A 25,305-nucleotide genomic window follows, 5' to 3' on the forward strand; every position below is an offset into this window, starting at 1 on the left:
ACATTTTAAAATTAGTAATATATCAATGTAAAGGATGGGATTAAAGATTAGAGTCAAACACATTTTTAGTAGAGAAATATATATATTTACATAGAAAGTGGGACAAAGTCCTGAAAGAGGGACAAATGAGGAGGAAAGAGGGACAGGGTTTCCAAGAGGGGACTGTCCCTCCGAAAAAGGGACAGTTGGGAACTATGCGAGATATTTATTCTACATTTAACACACCAGCACATTTCCACGTCCAGATCTCAAATGCCAGCCCCTGTCATACAAGACGAGGACGCACTACCCAGACTTTGCTAGTCACACACAGCTACGGTGACATTACACCGGTAAGTCACTTGCAGAAGTGCAGCAGCCACACCACGTGCACAGGCGGAAGTGCCGTAAAGATGGGCTGAAAGGTCACCGTCACCTACCGAAGACAAGAACAGCGCACTGCGGTACACATGCTTCTTGAACCGAGGACACGATTGTGACCGCAGAGAGCTGACTCCGTAAAAGAGGCCTCTGCTCACCGCCATGACCGTCTCCTAGCAACGAGTGTCAGGCTGTCAGATCAAAGTGCGTTCCATGCTGCAGCAGTGTGCGCTCCACGCCTCCTTTTGACTTCTCCAATCGCGGAGCGGAGAGTGTAAGCGTTTTACAGCTCTCCGGGAACGGTGAGTAGTAATTGTCAGTTCTGGCCAGTGTGGCCACTTCCCTTTGCCTTACGGGCGGATGTTAGCGCGGCTTTCCCGGTTGCGTGATTCTACAGCTGTCAAATTGCTGGGTTGTATTGGAACAGAGTGATTGAAATGTAGCCTTTGCTATTAACCCGTACAAATTGTAGGGCATGAGATAGGATAGATAGATAGATAGATAGATAGATAGATAGATAGATAGATAGATAGATAGATACGTAGGATCTGGATAGTTGCTTTAAAGGGGAACTGAAGAGAGCGGTATATGGAGGCTGTCCTGTTTATTTCCTTTTAGACAATACCAGTTGCCTGGCAGCCCTGCTGATCCTCTGCCTCTAATACTATTAGCCATAGCCCCTGAACAAGCATGCAGCAGATCAGGTGTTTCAGTGGTTCAGACTTATAAGTCTGATCTGACAAGACTAGCTGCTTGCTTGTTTCTGGTTTTAATCAGATACTACTGCAGAGAAATAGATCAGCAGGGCTGCCAGGCAACTGGTATTGATTAAAAGGAAATAAACAGGAAAGCCTCCATATACCTCTCTCTTCAGTTCCCCTTTAATGCACAATTTTTTTAATCCCTTGTTTACAATTTTATTGCTGACAATAGTACAATGTCACAGTATTAGACGCCTCTGTGTTATTTATTCCCCTCTCACTATAAGAGTTAAAGAGAAACTCCGACCAAGAATTTAACTTTATCGCAATCAGTAGCTGATACCCCCTTTTACATGAAAAATATAATAATTTTCACAAACAGACCATCAGGGGGCGCTGTATGACTGATTTTGTGCTGAAACCCCTCCCACAAGAGGCTCTGGTACCGTACGGTACTCTGGGCAAACTGCCACAATGTAACAATGTTCACAGACAGGAAATGGCTGTTTACAACTGTCTGCAAGGCCAGAACAGCTAGAAACAGGTACATAACCTGCCCACAGTAAAAATGTCACCATGTAATACATGTCAGAATGTGAATCTGGGAGAGGAAAGATTTTACAATGAGCAAACACTGCCTAAATCATTTATACATAATTATGGTAAAAATGAAGCACTTTTTTTTATTACATTATTTTCACTGGGAATCTAAAGGTTGGTACACACAGTGCAATTTAGCATCAGATCGACTGGTGTAATCGATAATTTCCGCCATGGCGCATCAGCTACCATTCAAGAATGGGATCGATTGTTAAATCAGTACAAACTCGATCCAGTTCTCTATCGGAAGCAGATTGGACATGCTGGAAATTTAACCCATAAACTGTCACCTGTCCTGATGCCTGTTGCTCCGCCCGTTTTCCTTTCTGCCTCCCGCATCATAGCTAAAACCCCTCCGGGACCCTCTTCCAGGTCGCAGAAGTCAGGATTTACTGTGTACGTGATGGCTGGGCTGCGCTCGCTCTACAGCTTCCATCCGTGGCGCTATGCGTATGATGCCATGCGCATGACGGGCTTTTAGCTACAATGCGGGGGGGGGGGGGGGGGGGTTCGAACGGGAACGGGGGAGTTACAAGCATCAGCAGGGCTGTGGAGTCGGTCCAAAAATCCACCGACTCCGACTCCTCAGTTTAGGATTCCACCGACTCCACGACTCCGACTCCTCTAATTTGCATATTACAATTTTGTTGATTAAAAGTATGTAACATGAAATTCGTCTCTTAACTGCCAACGCTTATGAATTTTACAAGACAACTGAAGTGAGAAGGATATGTAGACTACTATATTTATTCCCTTTAGACTAAAACTAGTCCTTGGTAAGAGTACTTGTAAAAGGTACAAACCGGAACAAAGAACATCTATCAGGCCCTAGGCAATGTAAGTGTGGGTACATGTAAGAATGATGTGCAGGTACTCTGCAGGGGAATGAGGAGATTGTAAACAGACAACACCTCTGTGTTCAATGTGCACAGCATTCTCAGTGGATTCCCTGCAGCTCTGTGGGGAGTGCATATGTAGAGTATAGTACTACTGTGTAACAAAGTAAACCTGAGACAGATGAAATTAAAGTTTTATACATACCTGGGGCTTCCTCCAGCCGCCTTCAGGATAATCAGTCCCTCGTTGTCCTCCTCCGCCACCTGGATCTTCTGCTATGAGTCCAGGTACTTGAGCCAGTCAGGCGTAGTGCGCATGCACACACTCCGCCGCCAGGAGCATACTACACCTGTGCAGCACTATTGCGCAGGTGCAGAATGTTCCTGGCTGTGGGAGCGGCATGCAGCCGGACAGCGCTGACTGGCTGAATTACCAGGACTCATAGCAGAAGATCCGGGTGGTGGAGGACAGCGAGGGACTGATTAGCCTGAAGGGGGCTGGAGGAAGCCCCAGGTATGTATAAAACTTTACTTTTCATCCGTCTCAGTTACCCTTTAATTTGTAGTCACCAAACCAAATTTTAACAACATATCAAATTATTTGATTTCATCAGCAAAGGGAGTGCATACATTTGCATAAATCAGCATCAATGCAGAATTATTTCCATCTCGTTGACCATCTCTATTAGTGACACAGCTACACATCAGGCTTTATTCTTACAGCATAGATGTTATTTAGTATATATAAGAGATTCCTGTGTACACATCATATATACAGTCACAATCAAAAACAAATCTTTTAGAGGAGCGAAGAGGAGGGCGTATATCCCAGAGACATCAAAATAACACCGTTTCTCTCATTAAAATATCATGCTTTTATTAGTTTCAATATACAAAAATAGAAAAACATTAAAAAGCCTGGCGTAATGGATCACATCACCCCGTACACACACACATCTCCCATCTCACTCCAGACTCTCACACCTCCCCATATGCATATCAGTAAATACTGGTACCAGTAGAAAGGGGCCTTCTATGTAAATAGACCGCCTGCTGGTAGTTGGATTGTTTCCAACAGGCGCGGTTTGTTCTGATAGGTATATGCGAGTAGAAGGGGCAAAAAATCCAACCTCAAGCTACACCACACAGCAATAGGTGCAATCAGTTTTTAGTAGCAAAGCAGCATGGTAGGTTAGCAAGGCACAGTCTCCGATAAGTGCCTCAAAAACATCTAGCGATCCGGACTGCTGTGAAAGATGCAGGCAATGTTAGTAATAAAGTAGCAAAGCAGGTAAGTAGCGTTACCACCACTGAGGGTGCTCCAGAGTCCTCCAACACAACAAGCCGACACTGATGGATGGTGGGTCACAACCACATGCCGCCAGTCGCGGCAGATTAGCAATAGCACAGAGGCATATATAAAATCACAGAGTCATCCGGCAGAGCAGGCTTAGTAGCTGCATAATCATGTGGCATCAATCAGAGTTGTAAAATACGATACCAGATTGTTGGTGTCCGGCTTCTGGGAGTCCTGCAATGCAGCCAATGATATATGAAGTCTCAGGGCAGTCAGCTCATTGCCAAATCACAAACTGTGTGGTGAGCAAGACATCGCTGGGATGAGTCAGGGTGACGGATGTAGTCCAAGACTAGTGAAGGAGCAGTGAGGGGCAACGGGGAGAACATCGAACACACGCCAGGCAAACCACGCTAGCCCACGACATGTTTCACCGGACACTTCCGGTTTCCTCAGGTGGGCGTGGTGCAAAACTTTCAACGACATACAGCTTCCTTCCACTACTAAGTAGAAGCATCTAGCCAATCGCCGCGCGCGGAGACCGCCCGCCCACAGCCCCGCCCCCAAGGGTGGGGGAACAGAGGAGAGACCAACCGTCACTCCAGCTCGGGGCGGTGGAGGGAAGGCACAGCGGCCCGTGCGACCAGGAGGACGCACCAATCCAAAGCAACACATTGCCGTCCAGGCGTCCACGGAGGCGGAGCCCCGCACGCCCCCCCCCCGCCCCGCCCCCCCACCCACGAAGCCACGCCCACCCGGAAGAGAGGCCAGAAAGACCCCATCCGAGAGACGTCAGGCAAGAAGTCACAATCAGATATGTATATCTGACCTTAAAAATACGGGGACTGCTTTATTGAAGCAGCACAAGTAACTAATTTTGATTGGTTTATTTCATTTTTGTGGACTAAGCACAGCTATTACTGTATATATACTGTATATATACATTATTTTTAATGACTATTATCTGAGAAATAGAACATTTTATCATATTTTCTATTTTAATTACAGTTACAAATTCATTAGGAGTCGGAGTCGGAGCATTTTTTCCCGACTCCGACTCCAGGCACCCAAAATTGCCCGACTCCACGACGCCAACTCCACGACTCCGACTCCACAGCCCTGGGCATCAGGACAGGTGATAGTATATGCCTGCTCGTCCCCCGTTTCTCTTATGATTTTGACACCTGGTGTACTTTAAAGAAGAACAATTAGCCATGCTATGCCAGGACAAAAAAAAAACAACACATATGTAAGTGGATAAATACTTGCTCTTCTTAAATAACAGATATATTGCACTCTCCATGTTTTGATTTCAGTGAATTTTATATAGTAAATAAAGAGTATTCTGTTCCTGGCAATTTACATCTTGGCTCCCACAAGTTGAAGCCAATCCTGATGTAATTTCCTCCCTTACTCCCTGCATCCCCCTCGGCATCCACTCTCCTCCCCGCAGAATTAGAGAGCACAGCGGGAAAGAAAAAAGGCTGTGCATACAGACTCTCCTCATCATGATTTCAGGCACTGAAGTTTGTCTATTCTCTTTGCACTACCCCCGACGGTAGTATGCAGCGAGCTGGGAAGCATGCTGCCCCCTTCCTGTCTGCTACTCCCTCCAGTTCGGCCCACCCGACGGCCAGGCCTAAGGATCCATTTTTTAAAACCGTAAATGGATCTGAAACTTATGCTTTAAAAGGGCAGCACAGATAAGTTTGCGTTCAGGTTTTAGAAAACCGGAGCCCAGACCGCAGATTGCGTTCTGCAACCACATCTAGTGTGGCCTGACCCTAAGGGAGGAAATGATCCCAGGATTGGCTTCAGCTTGCAAAACCAGAATGCATCTGGTTTTCTCACCATCAGCGATGGCGATTAAAGGGCCAGTGCTACTGAGGTATGTGATTCATCCAACACAGAAATTTTGAAAGTTTGTAATGCTGGATTATAATCTTTGTCACTTAATAGACTCAAACAGTTGCTGTTTGAAATTTGATTTTTATGGTGACCTTCCCGCTTTAAAGCCTCTAACTTCAGTGAGACAGTAGTGTAGCTCTGACCAAAAACTAACTAGGTCCTTAATGTTGAGAACATGGAGTTGTAGATCAGAATAATTGAGTAGCAAGGGCAAAACTAGAACAATTAATTTATTAGTTCATTATAAAACTACTAGTGGACCTAAGCCCGTTTAAAAATGGGCTAGGTCTTCATTGCGCATGCGCCCGCTCAGCACACACCCATGCCGCGCACACCTTGGCTGTGCGGCTCACGTCACTCCCCCTCACTGTCTCTGCGGCCCTGCACATGCGCAGAGTTCAGATGGGACACTCACAGGGACACGGGACGCAGAGACAGTAGGGTTTTATTATAGAGGATACACAAATTCACTAAAAATATACATTGGCGTTGGCCAAATAAATATATCTGGCAGCTGTAGAGATTGTTTTGGATAGAATAGGCAAGAGATTAGATATAAGTAAATGCTGGAGAAACCGCGTCACTAAAATATCAGCTGCTCCAGTGGACTAGGTATTTCTTAAAACACCTTAGTACTTAATTGATTAATGGATGTCCACAGCGCTAAATCATATATGAATCACTTTTATTGTTTTCCAATAAAAAAACAATGGTATATTAAAGACCTTCGACTATAACAATAGCACCTGTCCCTTTAAGCCCCATTTTTACGGATGACCTCACTGCAGTGAGTCTGAGTGAATGGTGTGTCTGTGATTTTGAAAGAGATTAGATATGCTGTGCCAGTCTCTCAGTGCTTGTAGGTAATTTTATCAAATGGAGTGTACACCTGCATTTAGTGGGTCATTACGAATCTGCAGATATGAGACATGAGTGCTATTACGTGAGTGTTATTACAGTGTTACTTTGAACTTGTATTACTCCAGGCTCGGATGTCCAGTTTGTCTGGAAACGTCCCAGAACTGGTGTCTGGCTGAGCCTAACATCTTCTGTGAAGATGGGCACCACAGGAGCCTTCCTTGGTTCCCACATAACTACACTTAGATACCTTCCAACCTATCTAAAACAGAAATAAGTGTACTGTACTTTTACGCTTTTCAGACAAGCTTATAACATTCTATAGCCCTTATTTACTTCTCTGTCACAATGTAATCAGAGGCAAAGAATCACTGCCTTATCCATCCTCTACCCCCTTACCTAGTGTGTCCCTCACAACCCATTAGATTGTAAGCCCGCAAGGGCAGGGTCATCCTCCTAATGTTTACTGTTCTTGTAACAATATTTGTGCTGCTTGGAACTCTGCTGTACATTTGTTAGTTGTATCTATGTTCCTCTTGTCGTCTTATTGTGCTTTGTAAAGTGCTGCGGAATATGTTGGCGCTATATAAATAAAAAATAATAATAATAAAAAAAATAATAATACCCTACCGACCTCTTCCCTCAGCTCCACCCAAGCTATGTCGTTTGTCTTCACCCTGCAGATGTATCAGAACAAAAGACCTATAGTGTTTGCCAGGTTTTAAAAACATTCTCTCCTCCTTGGTTGCCTGACTGCTGATTTCTATATGAAAGTTCTCTCAGTATATATGTATACAGTTCATTGTTTTGATTATTTTAATGCTTTGTAATATTGCTACATAGAAATGTTTGCTGAATGACTTGTTCGACTTTGCAATAAAAACCTAGTCAAAGAATGTTCTCTCAGTAGAACAAGTTCTGGTGGCCATACACTAAAACAGTATTCCCACTCAAGAGTAAAATTGTAATTTTTTTTGTACGTTTTACTGCATCGCAAAACTGACAGTGAACTGCTCCTATTTTATATTTAGCAGCTGTTCACTCTTGTCCGTCTGCAACACACCCATTGGATCCATTGCGGTAAGCAGACCACACTTGTCTGCGATAATCCCAAATTGTCGGATGCTTTCCCATTTAGCCTATGATGGTAACACATCTGCCCCTGCCGCCAGCCAGACCACAGTGGACCATTAGATCAGACACTAAACTATCTGCTTCCACTGGCTGCGTGTGATCCGGATGCAGAACCTGCATATGGGAACCAAGCCTAATAGATAGCCACCAGATATGGCCAAAAAATAAATCCATTTGAGATCACAATCTGATCAGAAATCTGTTAAAAAAAAAAAATCGAACTGCAATGTTACTCTATGGGCCATCAATCTACTGTGGCTCTTTTTTACTGACTCATTGACGGGCTGGCATGTTGGTGCATCGATTTCTTGCAGATTTTTTTAGAGCGATTGAATTTCCCGGGAATTGATGGAAATGATCTACTAGTGAGCACCTTTAGAGAAGTAACCCATAGATTCTACTCTCATTTACCGTAATTGTCTCCTTATACCTTCTTAGTAGGGATGACTTCCCTCCCTAAGCTGCCCTGTGCTTTTGTAATAAGGCGTGATACACTAATCAATAAAGGGGTGGGGAAAAGGGAATCTAGAGCATTAAAGAGACTCTGTGACAAAATGTTCAGCCTTAGTTCTTCTATCCTGTAAGTTCCTTTGCCTGTTCTAATGTGCTCTGGCTTACTGCAGCCTTTCCTAATTGCACAGTGGCTGTGTTATCTATGTTATATGATCTAATCTGTTTTCTTCTGTTGCCTCTGTCGGGCTAAGGCTGGAATGTGTGGAATGTGCAGGGCTGCTTGTGATTGGATAGCAGCGATACACACCCTCTGCAGGCTCTGTATGACTCACACACTCTGCTTATGTGAGCCTATCACAAGCTGGTTAGTTTGTTTGTAAACACTGCCTAAAACTGTTAATTACAAGCCAGGTTTGCAGCAGAGAGTGGCAGAAACAGCACAGAGGGGCCCAGGAGAACATAATGAATTGAATGGTATGCTTTTTGCTGTAAAAATTTTAGAGTACAGGTTCTCTTTAAAGCAGACTGAGGATTTTTCCAGACAGAAGTTTTGCTGGTCTTTGCTAAGTTCATATAACAGCAATGTTGGGCTTGAAGGTGGGCCATTTTTTTATCACTGTGATCGAATCGGTTGTGAAATCGTCGCGCAAACGCTGACAGAACGATCGATTTCCGTCCTAAATCAATCGTTCCCGTCGATCTGTCCGTGCGGAAGATTTTTCTCGATCACCGGCGGGTCGGGAGTGTGTGGATAGCGGTGTTCGAATGCCCAACGACCGACGCAGTACAGCAGAGATACATTACCTGTTCCAACCGGCGTGACTCCCCCGGTCTCCGCTGACTTCTTCTCTGCTCCGGGCTCCAGGACTGCAGCTTCACTGAACTTCCTGTCCCGGCAGGAAGTTCAAACAGTAGAGCGCCCTCTACTGTTTAAACTTCCCCTGGACCGGAAGTTCAGTGAAGCAAGCCAGCCGGACCGGAGACCAGCGCGAAGAAGAAGACAGCGGAGACCGGGGGTGTCGCGCCGGGCAGATCAGGTAATGTATAACTGGTGGCGGCAGCAGCAGCTCCACAGATTGTGATCGGTTTCATGCTGAAATCAATTCACAATCTGTTTGCAGTAAAGGCAGCCATACGATCCCTCTCTGATCAGATTCGATCAGAGAGGGATCTATCTGTTGGTCGAATCTGATTGCAAATCGACCAGTGTATGGCTACCTTTAGAAAAATATCCATGTATTTTATCTCTCCCGTCCTCAGAAGTTGTATTCTGCCAGGAAGTTTTATGGTTGTAATTTGCTTATCAGTGATATTTACTATATTCCTGACAAAGTGCAGACAAGACAGAAACTGTTACTTCCATGCCTAGTAATTAACTATTTCAGGCAGCAAAATAAAAGAAGTAAAACAGCCTGGTTATTAATAAGTTTTGTACTGTACATACACATGTTTATCTCATCATGTCACATGTAGCCTCAGGTACACTTTAAGTTCACATAACAGCAACATTCAGTCCTAAGGTAGGGAATTCACTTTTAGATTTGTGCACGTGTCGCTAAGTATGGGAAAACGCGTATTGCCGCACACGCCATTATAGTCAGACAGGGAACACACGACTGTGCACTTTTCCCTGTGAATCCTGGATTTCCGTCATTCTCCGTTTGAATCACCTTTTCCTGTATGTTCTTTTTCGGATGCAGCCGAATACATTGTAACTGCAAATGCATGCTTTTGCGTGGAAAAAGAAAGCTTTCCGTTTTAAAATTGCATAGAAAATGTGAATGCGGAATGTGAACGTATGTGCAATTCCAGAGCGGGCTATTCACTATAATGGCCATTGCTGCAGTACACGTTTTGCCTTACACAGCAAAAGGCGCACGTATCTGCAAGTGTGTTCACTGCTTAAAGTCACATAAACGCAATGTTGAGTCTCAAATAAGAGTGCTGCACAATATAAATAATGGCTCGTTCCCACTAGTGCGGCGTGCGTCTCGTAGACGCACGCCGGCACTGAGCGGGTGGGCGGGATCGCAGGCGAATCCCATGAGCCGTGCAGGAATCGCAGCCTCCGCCGCGAATTCTGTAGGGGGTTCCGGCCGAATCGCTACTGCAAGCGATTCGGCCGGCGGCGCCGTTATCCCCTATGGCAGAGTTTCCCCGCGAGAGTGGAAACGGGCCCTAAGGGAGCAGATTTAGATGTTCCCTGTTGAGTTGAGACATCACTTCTGCTTACCAATGTGAGGTCACTTCTGTCTGTCTCATCACTTTTACCAGCCAGCGTATTCTCTGTATTATGAGGCAGCACATCCACAATCCTGCTCTGCATCCCATCTCTAGAGAAATAATTGACTTGGTTTCTATTTGAGGCAGAATGATTATGTGGCTTAATCACAAAATATCAGATGTGTAATGTGACCTGATTACAAAATCTTACATTGCATAGAATAAAACTATAAACATTCATCAACATAAAATCTTATTAAAATAATTGATGAGCAAAACCATTTCCAGTAAATTACATTAATAAAGACATTTACAATGAATAATATCAGTTATTACACACAAGAAGGACTCCACCTAGTGACCAAAGAGGAATGTTTCATCATAAACACAATTCGTACCTTTCATCCAACATGGCAAAGAGACAGAAGGAAAACCTGTAGTGAGAGTAAGGCCCAGTGCACACCAAAACCGCTAGAAGATCCGCAATATGCTAGCGGTTTTGGGAGCTGATTTCAGAGCGATTCTAGGTATGTTTAGAGAGGTTTTCTAAACATACCTAGCGGTTTTGGGTGCGTTTTTGTGTAGCAGATTACACATATTGTTACAGTAAAAGCTGTTACTGAACAGCTTCTGTAACAAAAATGCCTGGCAAACCGCTCTGAAGTAGCGTTTTTCAGAGCGGTTTGCGTTTTTCCTATACTTTACATTGAGGACGAAACGCTTCCGAAATCCGCAAACGCGCAGCAGGAGGCGCGTTTGCGGCTTGGCAAAAACCTCAAACCGCCGGTGTGCACCATCCTGTTGCAATACATTAGCCAAGCGTTTTTCCAGGCGGATGCGGCCGGCGGATCGCTCCAAAAACCGCTTGGTGTGCACTAGGCCTTACAGAGGCTGTCGCCTTTATTTTCCTTTTAAAAATGATAATAGCTTGTCTGTTTCACTACTTAATTGCCTTGAATTCTGTGTTGCTAACCCAGAACAAGCATGCAAATTTGGTGTCTTAACTACAGTGACTGCATATTTGTTTTTGGTGGGGTTGAGACTATTTTTGCCAAAAGATTTGCATGGTAGACAGCCAGCTGGTATTTTTAAAAACACATAACCTTTATATTCCTCTGTCACTAGGTTTTTCTATAAGCTGGGCTCTTGCACATAATATAAAGGGAAACTGAAGTGAGAGCAATATGGAGGCTGACTTTTTAATATTTTTTTTTTTTACTTTTAACCACTTAAAGGATACCTTAGCGCTGTTAAAAGTTTAAAAACGGGGAGAGCAGGCATCAGTAGGAAACTTTACTCATCCTCATGCCCACCGCGCCCCCTGTTGTCCTCCGTCCCCCTCTGTAATGTTCTAAAGGCCCCACAAAGCTACTTCCAAGTTTGTGAGCAGTGCACGGGCTCTGCCCGGTGAAGCACATCCTTGATCATGCGCCAACAGCTGGGAGCACTCTGCGCATGCGCACAACGTTACAACGCACGGCTCCTGGCCATGCAATCAAGAAAGCGCGGCACCAAGTGGCGCCAGCACACTTCTCACCGACTCGGTCGACCCAGAAGTAGCTTCCGGGGACCTTTTAGAACATGACAGGGGGGGGAGCCATGGAAATTAGGTGAGCGTCCTACACATGACTGCTCCCCCCCCGTTTTTTTTTTTTTTTTTTTAACAGCGCTAAGGTATCCTTTAACGCCAGCCCATTGATGGCAAAATGCGGCCACACATGCACATATTCTAAACAACATTTGTATGACACTTTTCTCCTGTTTGACTTAGGGTGCGCTGAAGGAGCCACCATGCAGTGTTAGGAAGTCATGCCCAAGGACTTCTTAATGATAGCTACTGACCCTAGCCAGGATTCGGCCCCCTTGAAGTTTTCCACGTTTTGTCATATTACTGCCACAAACATGAATCAATTTTATTACAATTCCATGTGAAAGACCAATACAAAGTGGTGTACACGTGAGAAGTGGAACAAAAATCATACATGATTCCAAACATTTTTTAACAAATAAATAACTGCAAAGTGGGGTGTGCGTAATTATTCAGTCCCCTTTGGTCTGAGTGCAGTCAGTTGCCCATAGACATTGCCTGATGAGTGCTAATGACTAAATAGAGTGCACCTATGTGTAATCTAATGTCAGTACAAATACAGCTGCTCTGTGACGGCTTCAGAGGTTGTCTAAGAGAATATTGGGAGCAACAACAGCATGAAGTCCAAAGAACACATCAGAGAGGTCAGGGATAAAGTTATTGACAAATGTAAAGCAGGCTTAGGCTACAAACAGATTTCCAAAGCCTTGAATATCCCACGGAGCACTGTTCAAGCGATCATTCAGAAATGGAAGGAGTATGGCACAACTGTAAACCTATCAAAACAAGGCCATCCACCTAAATGCACAGGCCGAACACAGAGTGCTGATCAGAAATGCAGTCAAGAGGCCCATGGTGACTCTGGACGAGCTGCAGAGATCTACAGCTCAGGTGGGGAAATCTGTCCATAGGACAACTATTAGTCGTGCACTGCACAAAGTTGGCCTTTATGGAAGAGTAGCAAGAAGAAAGCAATTGTTAACAGAAAAGCATAAGAAGTCCCGTTTGCAGTTTGCCATAAGTCATGTGGGGGACACAGCACACATGTGGAAGAAGGTGCTCTGCCCAGATGAGACCAAAATGGAACTTTTGGGCCAAAAATGCAAAACGCTATGTGTGGCGGAAAACTAACACTGCACATCACTCTGAACACACCATTCCCACTGTCAAATATGGTGGTGGCAGCATCATGCTCTGGGGGTGCTTCTCTTCAGCAGGGACAGGGAAGCTGGTCAGAGTTGATGGGAAGATGGATGGAGCCAAATACAGGGCAATCTCAGAAGAAAACCTCTTGGAGTCTGCAAAAGACTTGAGACTGGGGCGGAGGTTCACCCTCCAGCAGGACAATGACCCTAAACATAAAACCAGGGCAACAATGGAATGGTTTAAAACAAACCATATCCATGTGTTAGAATGGCCCAGTCAAAGTGAATCTAAATCCAATCGAGAATCTGTGGCAAGATCTGAAAACTGCTGTTCACAAACGCTGTCCATCTAATCTGACTGAGCTGGAGCTGTTTTGCAAAGAATGGGCAAGGTTTTCAGTCTCTAGATGTACAAAGCTGGTAGAGACATACCCTAAAAGACTGGGAGCTGTAATTGCAGCAAAAGGTGGTTCTACAAAGTATTGACTCAGGGGGCTGAATAATTACACACACCCCACTTTGCAGTTATTTATTTTTTTAAATGTTTGGAAACATGTATGATTTTCGTTCCACTTCTCACGTGTACACCACTTTGTATTGGTCTTTCACGTGGAATTCCAATAAAACTGATTCAGGTTTGTGGCAGTAATATGACAAAATGTGGAAAACTTCAAGGGGGCCGAATGCTTTTGCAAACCACTGTATGTGTATGTTTGCATGCGCCCCTCCCCCCCCCCCCCCCCCCCCGCAGGTGCACTATGATCCTCCCTCCATGCAAAATGATAATTTTACAATGTCCGTTTTGCACTGAAAAGTGCACAAATTCAGCATTTTAAAACACCCGTTTTTAATTAACTGGTTAAACAATGCAAATGCTGATCTTCTGTCTTTAATGCTTTTAGACATAGACCCTAGATAAGCTTACATATCAGCTGTTGCAAGCTGCATGCTTGTTTCAGGTGTGTGATTCAGACACTACTGATGCCAGAAAGATCAACAGGCTACCAGGTATTGTTTAAAGAGAACCCGAGGCGGGGTTCTTCCGTCGCAATCCATATACAGAGGCTGGGTCTGTCTATTGAGCCCAGCCTCTGTTGCTAGTAAGTTCCCTCCAAACCCCCCCCTGCGCACTGTCAGACCCCATAAAACACAGCCGCGCTGGCGACACGCAGCGTGTCGCAGCCGGCTGTGTTTACCTCACTACTGTCAGTCTCGGCTGCTCCCCCGCCTGCTGAATCGCTCCGGTCCCCGCCCGCGTCCCTTCCCTCCAATCAGCGGCAAGGGAAGGGACGTGGGCGGGGACCGGAGCGATTCAGGAGGCGGGGGAGCGGTGAGACTGTCAGTAGTGAGCTAAACACAGCCGGCTGCGACACCTTGCATGTCGCCAGCGCGGCTGTGTTTTATGGGGTCTGACAGCGCGCAGGAGGGGCTTTGAAAGAAACTAGCAACAGAGACTGGGCTCTATAGACAGACCCAGCCTCTGTATATGGATTGCGATGGAAGAACCCCACCTCGGGTTCTCTTTAAAAGGAAATAAATATGGCCGCCGCCATACCACTCTCACTTCATGTTCCCTTTAATGCTGGGAATACATGAGGAGTTTTTTTGGCAGATAGATGGCCTAATAAATAATTTTTAAAATTTTAAACAGGTCCGATCTGATTTCCTTCTTTTTTTTTTTTAATCAATTTTCTAATAGAAGTGAATGGAACTTGTTTGGAAAATTGATCGGCCAGTAAATCTGCCGAAAAAACTCATTGGGTATTCTCAACATAAGAAGGCCTAGATCTTGTTATGTTACAAATCAAAATACAAAAATATGTGAAATGTGATATACCAGTTGAGCTGTGAAGTTGAAAGCCCTATGTAGAGTAAAAATGTAACATTTTCCTTCCCCATACCTATTCTAATTAATAGAATACAATTATCTAACATATTTGATGTCATAAGATGCTCAGAAATTATAGAATACAATTATCCAATATATTTTATGTCAGAAGATGCTCATAAATGCCACTTTTCAGTGTCAGAGCCCTTACCTATCAGCAGGACTGTTGACTGAGACATAGATTTTACTTGGTCAGTGGCATAGCTAGGGTATTTGATACCCCTGCTGATTATTCAAAGACAACCCCCATAATCAAACACATCATTTGAGGGCAGGGGTGTAACTAGAATAGATGGCCATTTATAGGTGCCCCCAGTATAGTGTCCCAGCACTATCGGTGTTGTGTGAGGTGACGGACTGAGCACTGTGGAGAGGTGCTGGGTTATTCTGAGTCTCGCAGATATACACCATATATGTGTTTTCTTTTGCATGTAACGTGGAACATGACTTGTACGGATTGGAGCAACTGATATGGTTAACCCTTTCTTTGGATTGTCTACGAAAGACAGGAATAAGGGATGTGAGAACTTTCTGTACTGTTAGTCTATGTTTTTGAGCGCAGACTTTTTTATTTTATTTTACTTTTGATTGTTTAACACAGCAATTTTGGAACGCGAACCACGTTTGCAATTTGTGATCCTAAGCGCATAAGAATTTTTTTAAGAAGACAAAGACATGGCTATGTTCTGAGGATAGTCAGTGACGTGGCTATGTATTCTGAACAAGCACTATATAAATACATAATAATAATATTGTAGGACAGTAGACTATGACTATGGTAGGATTTGATTGTGATCTCCTCTGTGGACAGTCAGTGACATGACTATGTACTCTGTAAAGTGCTGCAGAAGATGTCAGAGCCATATAAATACATAATAATAATAATAATATTGTAGGACAGTAGACTATGACTATGGTAGGATTAGATTGTGAGCTCCTCTGAGGATAGTCAGTGACATGACTATGTACTCTGTAAAGTGCTGCAGAAGATGTCCGTGCCATATAAATACATAATAATAATAATAATATTGTAGGACAGTAGACTTTGACTATGGTAGAATTAAATTGTGAGCTTCTCTTAGAACACAGAAGGTGCGTGGGAAAAGTCACTGGGTGCTATTGGAGGGATTAGAGAGATCACTGGTGTAGGGTGGGGGAGGTCACTGGGTGCTAGTGAAGGGTGGGAGGCCATTGGTGGTAGTGGTAGAGGTCACTCAGTACTAGTGGAGGGTGGAAGGTCACTGGTGGAAAGTGAGAGGTTGTTAGGTGCTAGTGGAGGGTGTGAGGTCACTGGTGGAGAGTGTAAGAGATTGTTACTGGGTTCTAGTGGAGGATGGGGGTCATAGGTAGAAGGTGGAAGAGGTCACTGGGTGCTAGTGGAGGAGGCGGTCACTGGTGGAGGGGGGGAGAAGTTACTGGGTGCTAGTGGAGGAGGGAGAGGTCACTAGTGAAGGGTTGGAAAGATTACTGGGTCCAAGTGGAGGGTGGGAGAGGTCACTAGTGAAGGGTTGGAAAGATTACTAGGTGCTAGTGGAGGGTGGGAAAGGTCACTGGGTGCTAGTGGAGGATGGGAGAGGTCACTGGGTGCTAGTGGAGGGTGGAAAAGGTCAATGGTGGAGGGTGGGAGAAGTCACTAGGTGGTAGTGTAGGGTGGGTGAGGTCACTAATGGAAGGTGAGAAAGGTTACTGGGTGCTAGTGGAGGGTGGGAGAGGTCACTGATTCACTGGGTGGTAGTGTAGGGTGGGCGAAGTCATTGGGTGCTGCTGTCAGGGACATGTGCAAAGGATCTTACCTGCTCTGCTCCCAGACAGCTAACCACCCATGTTAGCTTGTACGTGGGCATTGCTTACACAAAATGGTAAACCTTGCTGGTCACCAACCCAAAGGTAAATACTGGGAGTATCAGCTGTTCTAGCCAGGTAACTGATGGTACGACACCCGTGGAACAATCCCTGCTGGCAGCAGCGAAGTTCAAAGGAGACCGTTTGTCACCCTGTCTTGCTAACGTCACATACACAGCACATCGTTCCGTTGCTCCGCCCAATGTGTTTTGTTGCTTAGGAACTCAACAGGGGATATGCCATCTTTCATAAAGGGGTACATACAGAATACTGTTGAGAAACAAGCCATTCCCACTAGATCAGGTATATAAATTGTACACATTTAACATGTGTGGCCCCACGGCCGTCCATGTACTCTGCCTGGATTAACTTCCTGAAGATGAAGTGATTAGTGTGTGTATAAAATATTGTATCCCCCTACATTATGAATAGATTGATGCTGTAAACCTAGACATATGAGAATGCCTAATATTTTACTTCCTGTTTTGTAAAGTCTTTTTTGTGAATCCCAAATCCATGACACAGAGAGACATGAGAAGTCTTGAAAGATGTATACACTTAAAGTGAACCAGAGACGCTGCAGCCTCATTTATTTTACCATATAGATCAGTGGGAACATTAGAGAAAACACCAACCCTGCTCTCTGTTTCATTATTTACTGTTCAGGTTGCTTCTTATCAGCCCAGATAAAATCCCCGACTGAGCATTCAGTCTGGCTTTGCTATAATGACTCAGCTATAATGATTCCTGAGCAGAGCCACAAGGAGGCAGGCTTGGGCTTGAAAATACAGCACAGAAGACAGACTCAGCTATAAAGATTCCTGAACAAAGCCAGACTGAATGCTCAGTCAGGGATTTTATCAGGGCTGATAACAGGCAGACTGAGCAGTGAAGAATGAAACCGAGAGCAGGGTAGGTGTTTTCTCTAATGTTCCCACTGATATATATGGTAAAATACATGAGTGTGCTTCGTCTCTGGTTCCCTTTAACTATGAACTGTTGCCATGGTTTTGTGGCTTAGTACAGGACATTACCCCCCTTGAGAGGAGGGAATCAGGCACGCCTCCTGTTGAGGAAGAAATCTTTAATCATTATTAAAAAAAAATAAAAAAAAATTTAAGCCCTTGGACCTTTAGTTTCAACAACCAAACAATTTAGCTTGCTTCCTAGAACCTTAGAGCTTTTAATTGTAATCCTTGTGTGATTCCAAAATGGTACTAGCTATTTGTTCAGTAGATATGCATAGGGTAATTATTGAACAGTAAGGAAGTCTTCTTTTAGCACAAAATCAAACAGATGTTCTCATTGTTCCATTGTTTTCCTGGTCATTAAAGTACTGTATTTTATTGTCTAAGTTCAAAATTGATAAGGTTTATTGCCACACTTATCCACCTGTAGGTGTGGCTAGATGGCTTCCCTTTCGTTCTTTGTTTATCCAGATGCTGTCAATGCGTTCCTGCAATCCATTTAATTGCGGAGCTTAGTTTTTAAGCTAATCTTGCACTTAACATTTGTGTTTACACTATACTCTTTGCAGTCTGTCAGGCTATCAGATTTGCAAGACTGGCCGCCGTGTTGTTAACCCCTCCTAACTGCCTAACGACGAATTGGCGTCAGGTCCTGTAAGCGGAGATTAGCAGGGATAGCACATGTGGAAGCGTGCTGCTGAGTTACAGAGTGGCGCTCAGTAAACAGCCTGCCAGCTGCGATCGGAGCTGGCAGGCTGTTAGGTAAAATAAAATAGCTTTATTTATTAAAATAATAATAAAATTGATTAAAAAAAATTCTCCCTTTCCCCACTCTCCTTTGTTGAGAGTGTAGATACCCGCCCAACCACACGCCGTTACGCAGGCGGAGCTGCAATAGGCGGTGCTACATGTTCTGCCCTCCACCCATGTGATCCAGGAAATAAACCTGGACACATGCTGCGTATTAGCGTGGAATAACCTCAGAAGAAGCGGCTGCCCATTTTTGCCCTGCACCCACTGCAATCTATCTCACCTACGATAGGACTCTATCTGCTATATGCAGCCACATTTATTTGGCTGGAAATGCCATCATCCTGCCCTACATGAACTTTGCAGCATTTTTGTGCATAACTTTACATTTGTTTGGGATGAATGGATATTGATTAAATGCACAATTACACTGCAGTGCCAGATCTTTGTTTGTTTTTGCTTCACATTGAAATCCTGCTGTGAGACATCCTGAGCACACAGAGTGATCTAAGGTGAGAAGTAGTGCTTTATGCCTCATACCTCCACCCCCTCCACGCACAGAAACCACTTTGTAGTGCCTGCATCCATACTCTCTTGTTGAATACATATGAAGAGACATGAGAAGTCTAGGAAGTAGTATACACTTAAATATGAACTGTTGCCATGGTTTCAGACAAGCTCGGAATGAATGTTTTCCTAGCATTAGAAATTTAAAGCAGCAGGGGCAGCCATACTATGTCAGGAAAAAAAACACATATATAATAGATAATTGCTTGTTCTACTTACATAACAGATGTATTTTACTGTCCACATTTTGATTTCAGTGAATTTTATATAGTAAACAAAGAGAATTCTGTTCCTAGCATTTACAATTTTGATTCCCTCTGACTGAAGCCAATACTGAAGTCTTTTCCTCCCTTACTTTTTGTTCTACTAGAATCTGCACTGTCGTAGCTAGCTTGCTTTGTAAACACATGAGAGCACAGACATAGATCGTATTTCAGCAGCACTGAACTGCCCTCAGCCAATCAGTGAGGAGCAGGAATGTGGGAGGGGAGATGACAAGCTTCCTCGTCAGCAATGTACCAGATAGAGCCAGTCTAACTGAAATTAGATATTTTTACAGTAGACACATTTCTGATTAGATTGGAGGACTTGCACTGCAGGGTGAGGTTCCAAGCTGTATAATGAACATTGTGTAAAGGGTAAATGTAATTTCATTTTGTGGCTTATAATCCCTCTTTAAAGCAGCTGCAAACTGGAATGGAAATATCATTTTTAAAAACAGTAAGTTACAAGTAGTTTGTGAAGCATTTATACTGTATGTTACACTAATATTTAATAAAAGCTGTGACTACCGTATGTGTTATCTTTGCAAATTCTTTTCAATTTCAGTTTCTGACAGGTCCTGTGGGAGAAAAGCGCTTTACAAATCTTTCATCTTTCACTATTGTTGTTGTCAGTTGTAAAGTCTTCTTCACTGTATGTTAATTTCTTGTGTTGCTGAATTCCAGATGGCAGCTGCTGACAGAGAAGTTACTGCCCGTGTCATCCTTCAGCAGTGTTTACATGCCAAACTGCAAGTCAAACCGCCAGATGAACACTCCGCTGCAGAATGGGTAGAGGTAACTAGTCTGTGTACATTATTCATTATGTACAGCAAACTGCAGTACAAACTGTTCTGTAGAGCCACAAAAGCTGTTCCTCCTCCTGAATAGATGGTAAAAGCTGTTAATATTGCTATCTGTTGAAGAGGAGAAACAGCTTTTGTAGAGGAAACAGTTTGTATTGTGAGGAGCTTCATATTAATTGCTACATAGATGGCTTGAGACAGTCACCTTTTACACATTTTCTGCTTTTTTCTTTACAGATACAAAGGGGTATGGTAATGTATGTGTGCTTTTTTAAAGGATCAACCCAAGATGTAGTACCAAAAATGGGTAAGACCTGGATTCAACAAGGTTTATTAAGAGCAAAAATATTGAGTGTTTTTGTTGCATATATAAAATTAATCGATTATTTCTCTGTAGACATACTTATAGGTTGTATTTTTTCTCATTAAAGAGAACCCGAGGTGGGTTTGAAGAATATTATCTGCATACAGAGGCTGTATCTGCCTATACAGCCCAGCCTCTGTTGCTATCCCAAACCCCCCTAAGGTCCTCCTGCACTCTGCAATCCCTCATAAATCACAGCCACGCTGCTGACAAACAGTTTGTCAGAGCTGGCTGTGTTTATCTCTATAGTGTCAGTCTGCTGCTCTCCCCGCCTCCTGCAGAACTCCAGTCCCCGCCTGCATCCCTTCCCTCCCTGCTGATTGGAGGGAAGGGACAGGGGCAGGGACCGGAGCTATGCAGGAGGCGGGGGAGCAGCTGAGACTGACACTACAGATGTAAACACAGCCTCACAGCACGGCTGTGATTTATGAGGGATTGCAGAGTGCAGGGGGACCTTAGTGGGGTTTGGGATAGCAACAGAGGCTGGGCTGTATAGGCAGATCCAGCCTCTGTATGCAGATAACATTCTTTAAACACACCTCGGGTTCTCTTTAACTGCAAATTATTTTTCAATGAGTATTGTCAATAGTGCCAAAAAAATACATATTGTGTAATTATTTCACACTTAAATGATAAGTGTTATAATGGTGACCGTGTCCTTACTGGAAATAATTCACACTACTTGAACAGTAATAATGTAGAAGTTTCTCCAAATGAAATCCAGAAAATAACAAAAAGAAAAAGCCATATGTTCTTCCCCTATCTATATCACTCTTGTCAAAACTAAAATGGAAAATAAAAATAGATTTTGAGAGCAGGCATACATGGGTACATTGGGTAGGTGATTAGTAATCTCAGCTTGCAGCACCAGAGTCTCAGGCAGGTTTAACCATCAGCCAGGACATTATCTGGCTGGAGTTTGTATGCTATGTCTTTGTTTAATTGGGTTTCCTCTGGACATTCTAGTTTCTTCTTACAATCCAAAAACATATTGGTAAGTTAGTTATTGACTTCCCTAAAATCAGCTTTGTATTATGGTAGGGACATTAAACTAAGACTATCCTTGGGGCATTAGATTGTGAGCCCCACTGAGTTAGAAATATGAATTGTTTAATGCAAAGCACTATGGTAAATGTCAAAACATTATAATTAACGTTAAAAAGGAACTCAAATAATTACATAATTACAATTACAAATAGTTCAATTTCAAATACCTGGGGAAAAGCCCAACCTTTGTTTTACAAACCCTTGCTAAAAGGCACAGATTTTCATGTGACAATCTGTGTATTTTGCATACATCACTTGCATTATGCAAAAGAGCATGTAACAAAGTCAGGGCAATGCACCAATCCAGTTCATGTTGGAATGGGTGCATTTTAGCCAGCTTTCAGATATTTTTGTATGTCAAAACCCTGCCTACTGAGTTTTTACAGAAAGAGTACAAGATTATAAACAGTAGTGCAGATTTTTTTTTAATCTTCTTGTCAGTGATATTTGGAGCCATGTGAACTTCAAAGTAGTATGGACCCCATCCAATTCACTTTGGGTCCAATTCACTTTTCCTCCGAAGTTTTCTTCTAGCTGATATGTTACATCTTACCAATAAAATGCCTTCTAAACCACCATCAAGCAAGAAAATACTCAGAATAATTTCCACAGTACCTTTTCAGAGTGCAGAAAAGTTATTTTAAACAGGAGATTAAAATTGTCTCCTCAGAGAAAACTTTGGAGAAAAAGTGAATTGGATCGGGCCCACTTTCTCAAAAATTTTCTTCTAGGATTTTTTTTTAAATCTTCTGTTTAAATAACTTTTCAGCACTCTGGAATTGAAAAAGTACCAAAAAAGTACTGTCAAAAGTATTTTCTTGCTTGCTGGAGGTTTAAGATATTTTATCGATAAGTTGTGAAAATATCACCTAGAAGAAAACGTAGAAAAAAAAAGTTAATTTTATCCGATGTGTTTCCTCTTTTGACTCCCTGGCCTTTATTTAATTCACTTTTTCTCCTAGGTGATATTTTTAAACCCTTCGTTATAAAATTCCCTTTAAGCCACCAGCAAGCAAGAAAATAATTTTGACAGTACTTTTCACCTACTTTTTGGTACTCTTTCAACTGCAGAATGCTGAAAAGTTATTTTACACCGAAAATGAAAAATTATCTCCTAAGAGAAATCTTAGGAGAAAAAGTGAGTTGCATTGTGTAATGACGCAATCAGGAGAAGCTGGCACTAGGGAAACAGTGAGGGTGAGACAACATTCACTGCTGCAGGCGACCATGAAGAAGGAGACAAAAGTTTGGCCGCTTCCGCTGCCCATACTTGGCTGAGGAAGGGACTTGGCTGACGAAGCACAGGGGGACCTAAGAGGCATAGGGGGACATGGGAGCTACAAGAAGGACATAAGGAGGCACAGAGGGGGGCGAAGATGCCGGAAAGTGGGACAATGGAGGCACGGGGAACACTGGAGGCACAGGACAGAGAGGGTGCATTGTTCTGTCTTAAGAACGGATCTCCTTCGTTTACTCGGGACTACCTGTAATACTCTTTTATGTCTCTAGCAATGGAGAAGCTTATCGATTTTTGTGTTGCTAATAGCAGAGCAATAAGCTGCTTTTTCACTGAAAAACATATTTTGGTAAGTGGACCAGGTCTGGAGAATGGGGGACTATTTATAAATGTACTAGCATGGCATGCCTAATCCACCGTGAGCTCAATACCTTGGGGCATAATTTGGTCATGTTTCTTCTTATGGGAATAATGTAAAAATAGATTTGGTATGCTTAAAATATGCATTTTCTTTCAGTAAACTCATTGCTGAATGTGAAACTGAGTGAAACGGACACAGGGAAGCATGTATCGATCACAGAGCTTCCTGGAGACATCCTCATTGTCCCACAGGCAACACTCGGAGGAAAGGCTAAGGGCCGCTGCATGCAGTACCATGCAAATGCTAATAAGGAGTTGGGAATGGAGCTATATCGACAGTTCATATCTCAATCCCAACAAGAACTCCAGTCTCATCCAAAATGGGCAGAAGCTGGAACTGTGCTGCGTTATGGAACTTATGGCAACAGGCAGGTTTTGCAGCTTGATACTAATGGACCTTATACACACTTGCTGGAATTCTGAAGTCTTCTGATTGTTTACACTGGCAAACTTGCACAGCCTTTACAGGTGGATCCATAGTGGTTGTGGGATGTGATTCAATGCTGCAAAGAGTAAAATAAACTTTAAAAAAAAGAAGAAGAAAAAATGGAAATGCCTCTTTTTTGCCACCTGTTTTGCTTCATTCATTAACCTTCTGCTATTTCCTTTCATTCACTGATCTCCATAGGTTTTCTGTACTATCACATGTCTGGTCCAGTACTGCCCTGTCCAGTTTTTTCATTAGTTTTCTATCAGTTTTACCTGACTAGACTGGAACACACCTGAATAATGTAAACACATACAAAACTGACTAGACTGGACCGGAAATGTATACCTTTTATGTGTGAACTTAGCTATAGAAACCCATACAAAACTGATGTCAACTGTCAAACACTGATAGGATAGGACACCTTTTATGTGTGAACCAAGCCTAAACAGAGTAGCATGAAAAAATGTCTAAAAACTTACCACTTGTGCCACTAATACAAGTTCTTTTGGTTAACCACACCCGCTTTATGAAAAACTACCATGACAATTTTCTGCCTTTGCAAAATAAAAAATACAAAATCCAGGCTCCTCCGCAAAACAGCAAAGTCAAAATGAACTTACGCACACCAATGCAAATCCTCATGCGAATCCATTCACAAAAATCATGTAGCAATCAATGCTGTCTCTACAGCTAAGTTAAAAGCTGGGATCTTCGTTACAAGAAAAAAGTCTCTTGCGTAGTCACATACACCGCGTAGAGGTAGCCCAGTGTCGTATGGGTCCCAACTCTGGCCCTGTAACATGCATAGCACAAACATGCACGCATTTAGCGCATCAAAACCTATCTAAGGAATAGGAGCACATACCCTTACCGTCCTCCCTGGGACAGATAGGACAAATAGTGCATCTAACTAATCCTGCAAGGGAACTGCTAGTACCTACATATGTACCATGCAAACACACCAGCAAGCTGTGTGATCTTAGCACACAGCTTGCTGGCAGGGCCGGATTTGTACCTTTTACCGCCCAAGGCCCATTGTCACCAGCCACCCCCCCCCCCCCCCAACAACATCCCAACACGCCCAAGCGTGCACACACTTTTTCAAGCAGGAGAAAGTCTTAAAGTGAACCTGTGAACACACAAAAAAACTCAAACTCTAAATGAACCCGAGGCGAGAGTGATACTGTATGGAGGATGCCCTATTTATGTCTGTTTAAACGATACCAGTTACCTGGAAGTCCTGCTAATCTATTTGGCTGCAGTAGTGTCTGAATCACACCAGAAACAAGCATGCAGCTGATCTGACAATGTCAGAAACACCTGATCTGCTGCATGCTTGTTCAGGGGCTATGGCTAAAAGTATCAGAGGCAGAGGATCAGCAGGGTAGCCAGGTAACTGGTATTGTTTAAAAGGAAATAAATATGGCAGCCTCCATATCCCTCTCACCTCTGGTTCACTTTAATAAATCCTCCTGGTGCCCACTGTTCCTGCACTGGGATCCTGTGAACATATTCAGACCCCTAACTGCTGCCTGGACCCTCTTCTTCCTTGTAGCTGCACTCCCGTCTGTGTGCAACCATACTGGATCTGTGCGAACATGGTCCGCACATGCCCAGTAGCAC

The 25,305-nt window shown here is 43.5% G+C and overlaps 2 protein-coding genes across 7 annotated transcripts in view; one reads left to right on the plus strand and one right to left on the minus strand.

The window, feature by feature from the left end:
* Window positions 1-597, minus strand: part of NUBPL (NUBP iron-sulfur cluster assembly factor, mitochondrial) — a 78,149-nt gene extending 77,552 nt beyond the window's left edge. Inside the window, exon 1 of one of the 3 annotated variants that reach the window (XM_068253459.1) lies at window positions 420-592. In XM_068253459.1, the coding sequence (XP_068109560.1) occupies window positions 420-524 (105 nt within the window). In that variant the 5' untranslated portion in view covers window positions 525-592. Of the gene's footprint in view, window positions 1-419 lie in introns of all 3 variants that reach the window. The other 2 variants (XM_068253461.1, XM_068253460.1) reach the window with 2 other exon arrangements.
* On the plus strand, window positions 323-23,787 carry DTD2 (D-aminoacyl-tRNA deacylase 2). Of its 4 annotated transcripts, none has more exons than XM_068253465.1 (4): window positions 323-662; window positions 20,066-20,176; window positions 20,422-20,491; window positions 23,350-23,787. In XM_068253465.1, exons 2-4 carry the CDS (start codon window positions 20,066-20,068, stop codon window positions 23,673-23,675), a joined length of 507 nt encoding a protein of 168 aa, XP_068109566.1. In that variant the 5' UTR covers window positions 323-662; the 3' UTR covers window positions 23,676-23,787. The 4 variants fall into 4 exon arrangements, with proteins under 4 accessions (XP_068109566.1, XP_068109568.1, XP_068109565.1 ...); XM_068253467.1 differs by lacking the exon at window positions 323-662 and adding an exon at window positions 4,824-4,929; XM_068253464.1 differs by lacking the exon at window positions 323-662 and adding an exon at window positions 4,989-5,043.
* Window positions 23,788-25,305: the final 1,518 nt, after the last annotated feature.

Source organism: Hyperolius riggenbachi, chromosome 9 (genome assembly GCF_040937935.1).
Source record: "Hyperolius riggenbachi isolate aHypRig1 chromosome 9, aHypRig1.pri, whole genome shotgun sequence".
Taxonomy (NCBI): Eukaryota; Metazoa; Chordata; class Amphibia; order Anura; family Hyperoliidae; genus Hyperolius; species Hyperolius riggenbachi.

Coding starts and splice junctions, on each gene's coding strand:
- DTD2 (XM_068253464.1), top strand. CDS start 5,014: ATGCCAGGACAAAAAAAAAACAACACATAT. Junction 20,177..20,421: donor CCGCTGCAGAATGGGTAGAG/GTAACTAGTCTG, acceptor TTTTCTTTACAG/ATACAAAGGGGTATGGTAAT. Junction 20,492..23,349: donor AGATGTAGTACCAAAAATGG/GTAAGACCTGGA, acceptor ATTTTCTTTCAG/TAAACTCATTGCTGAATGTG.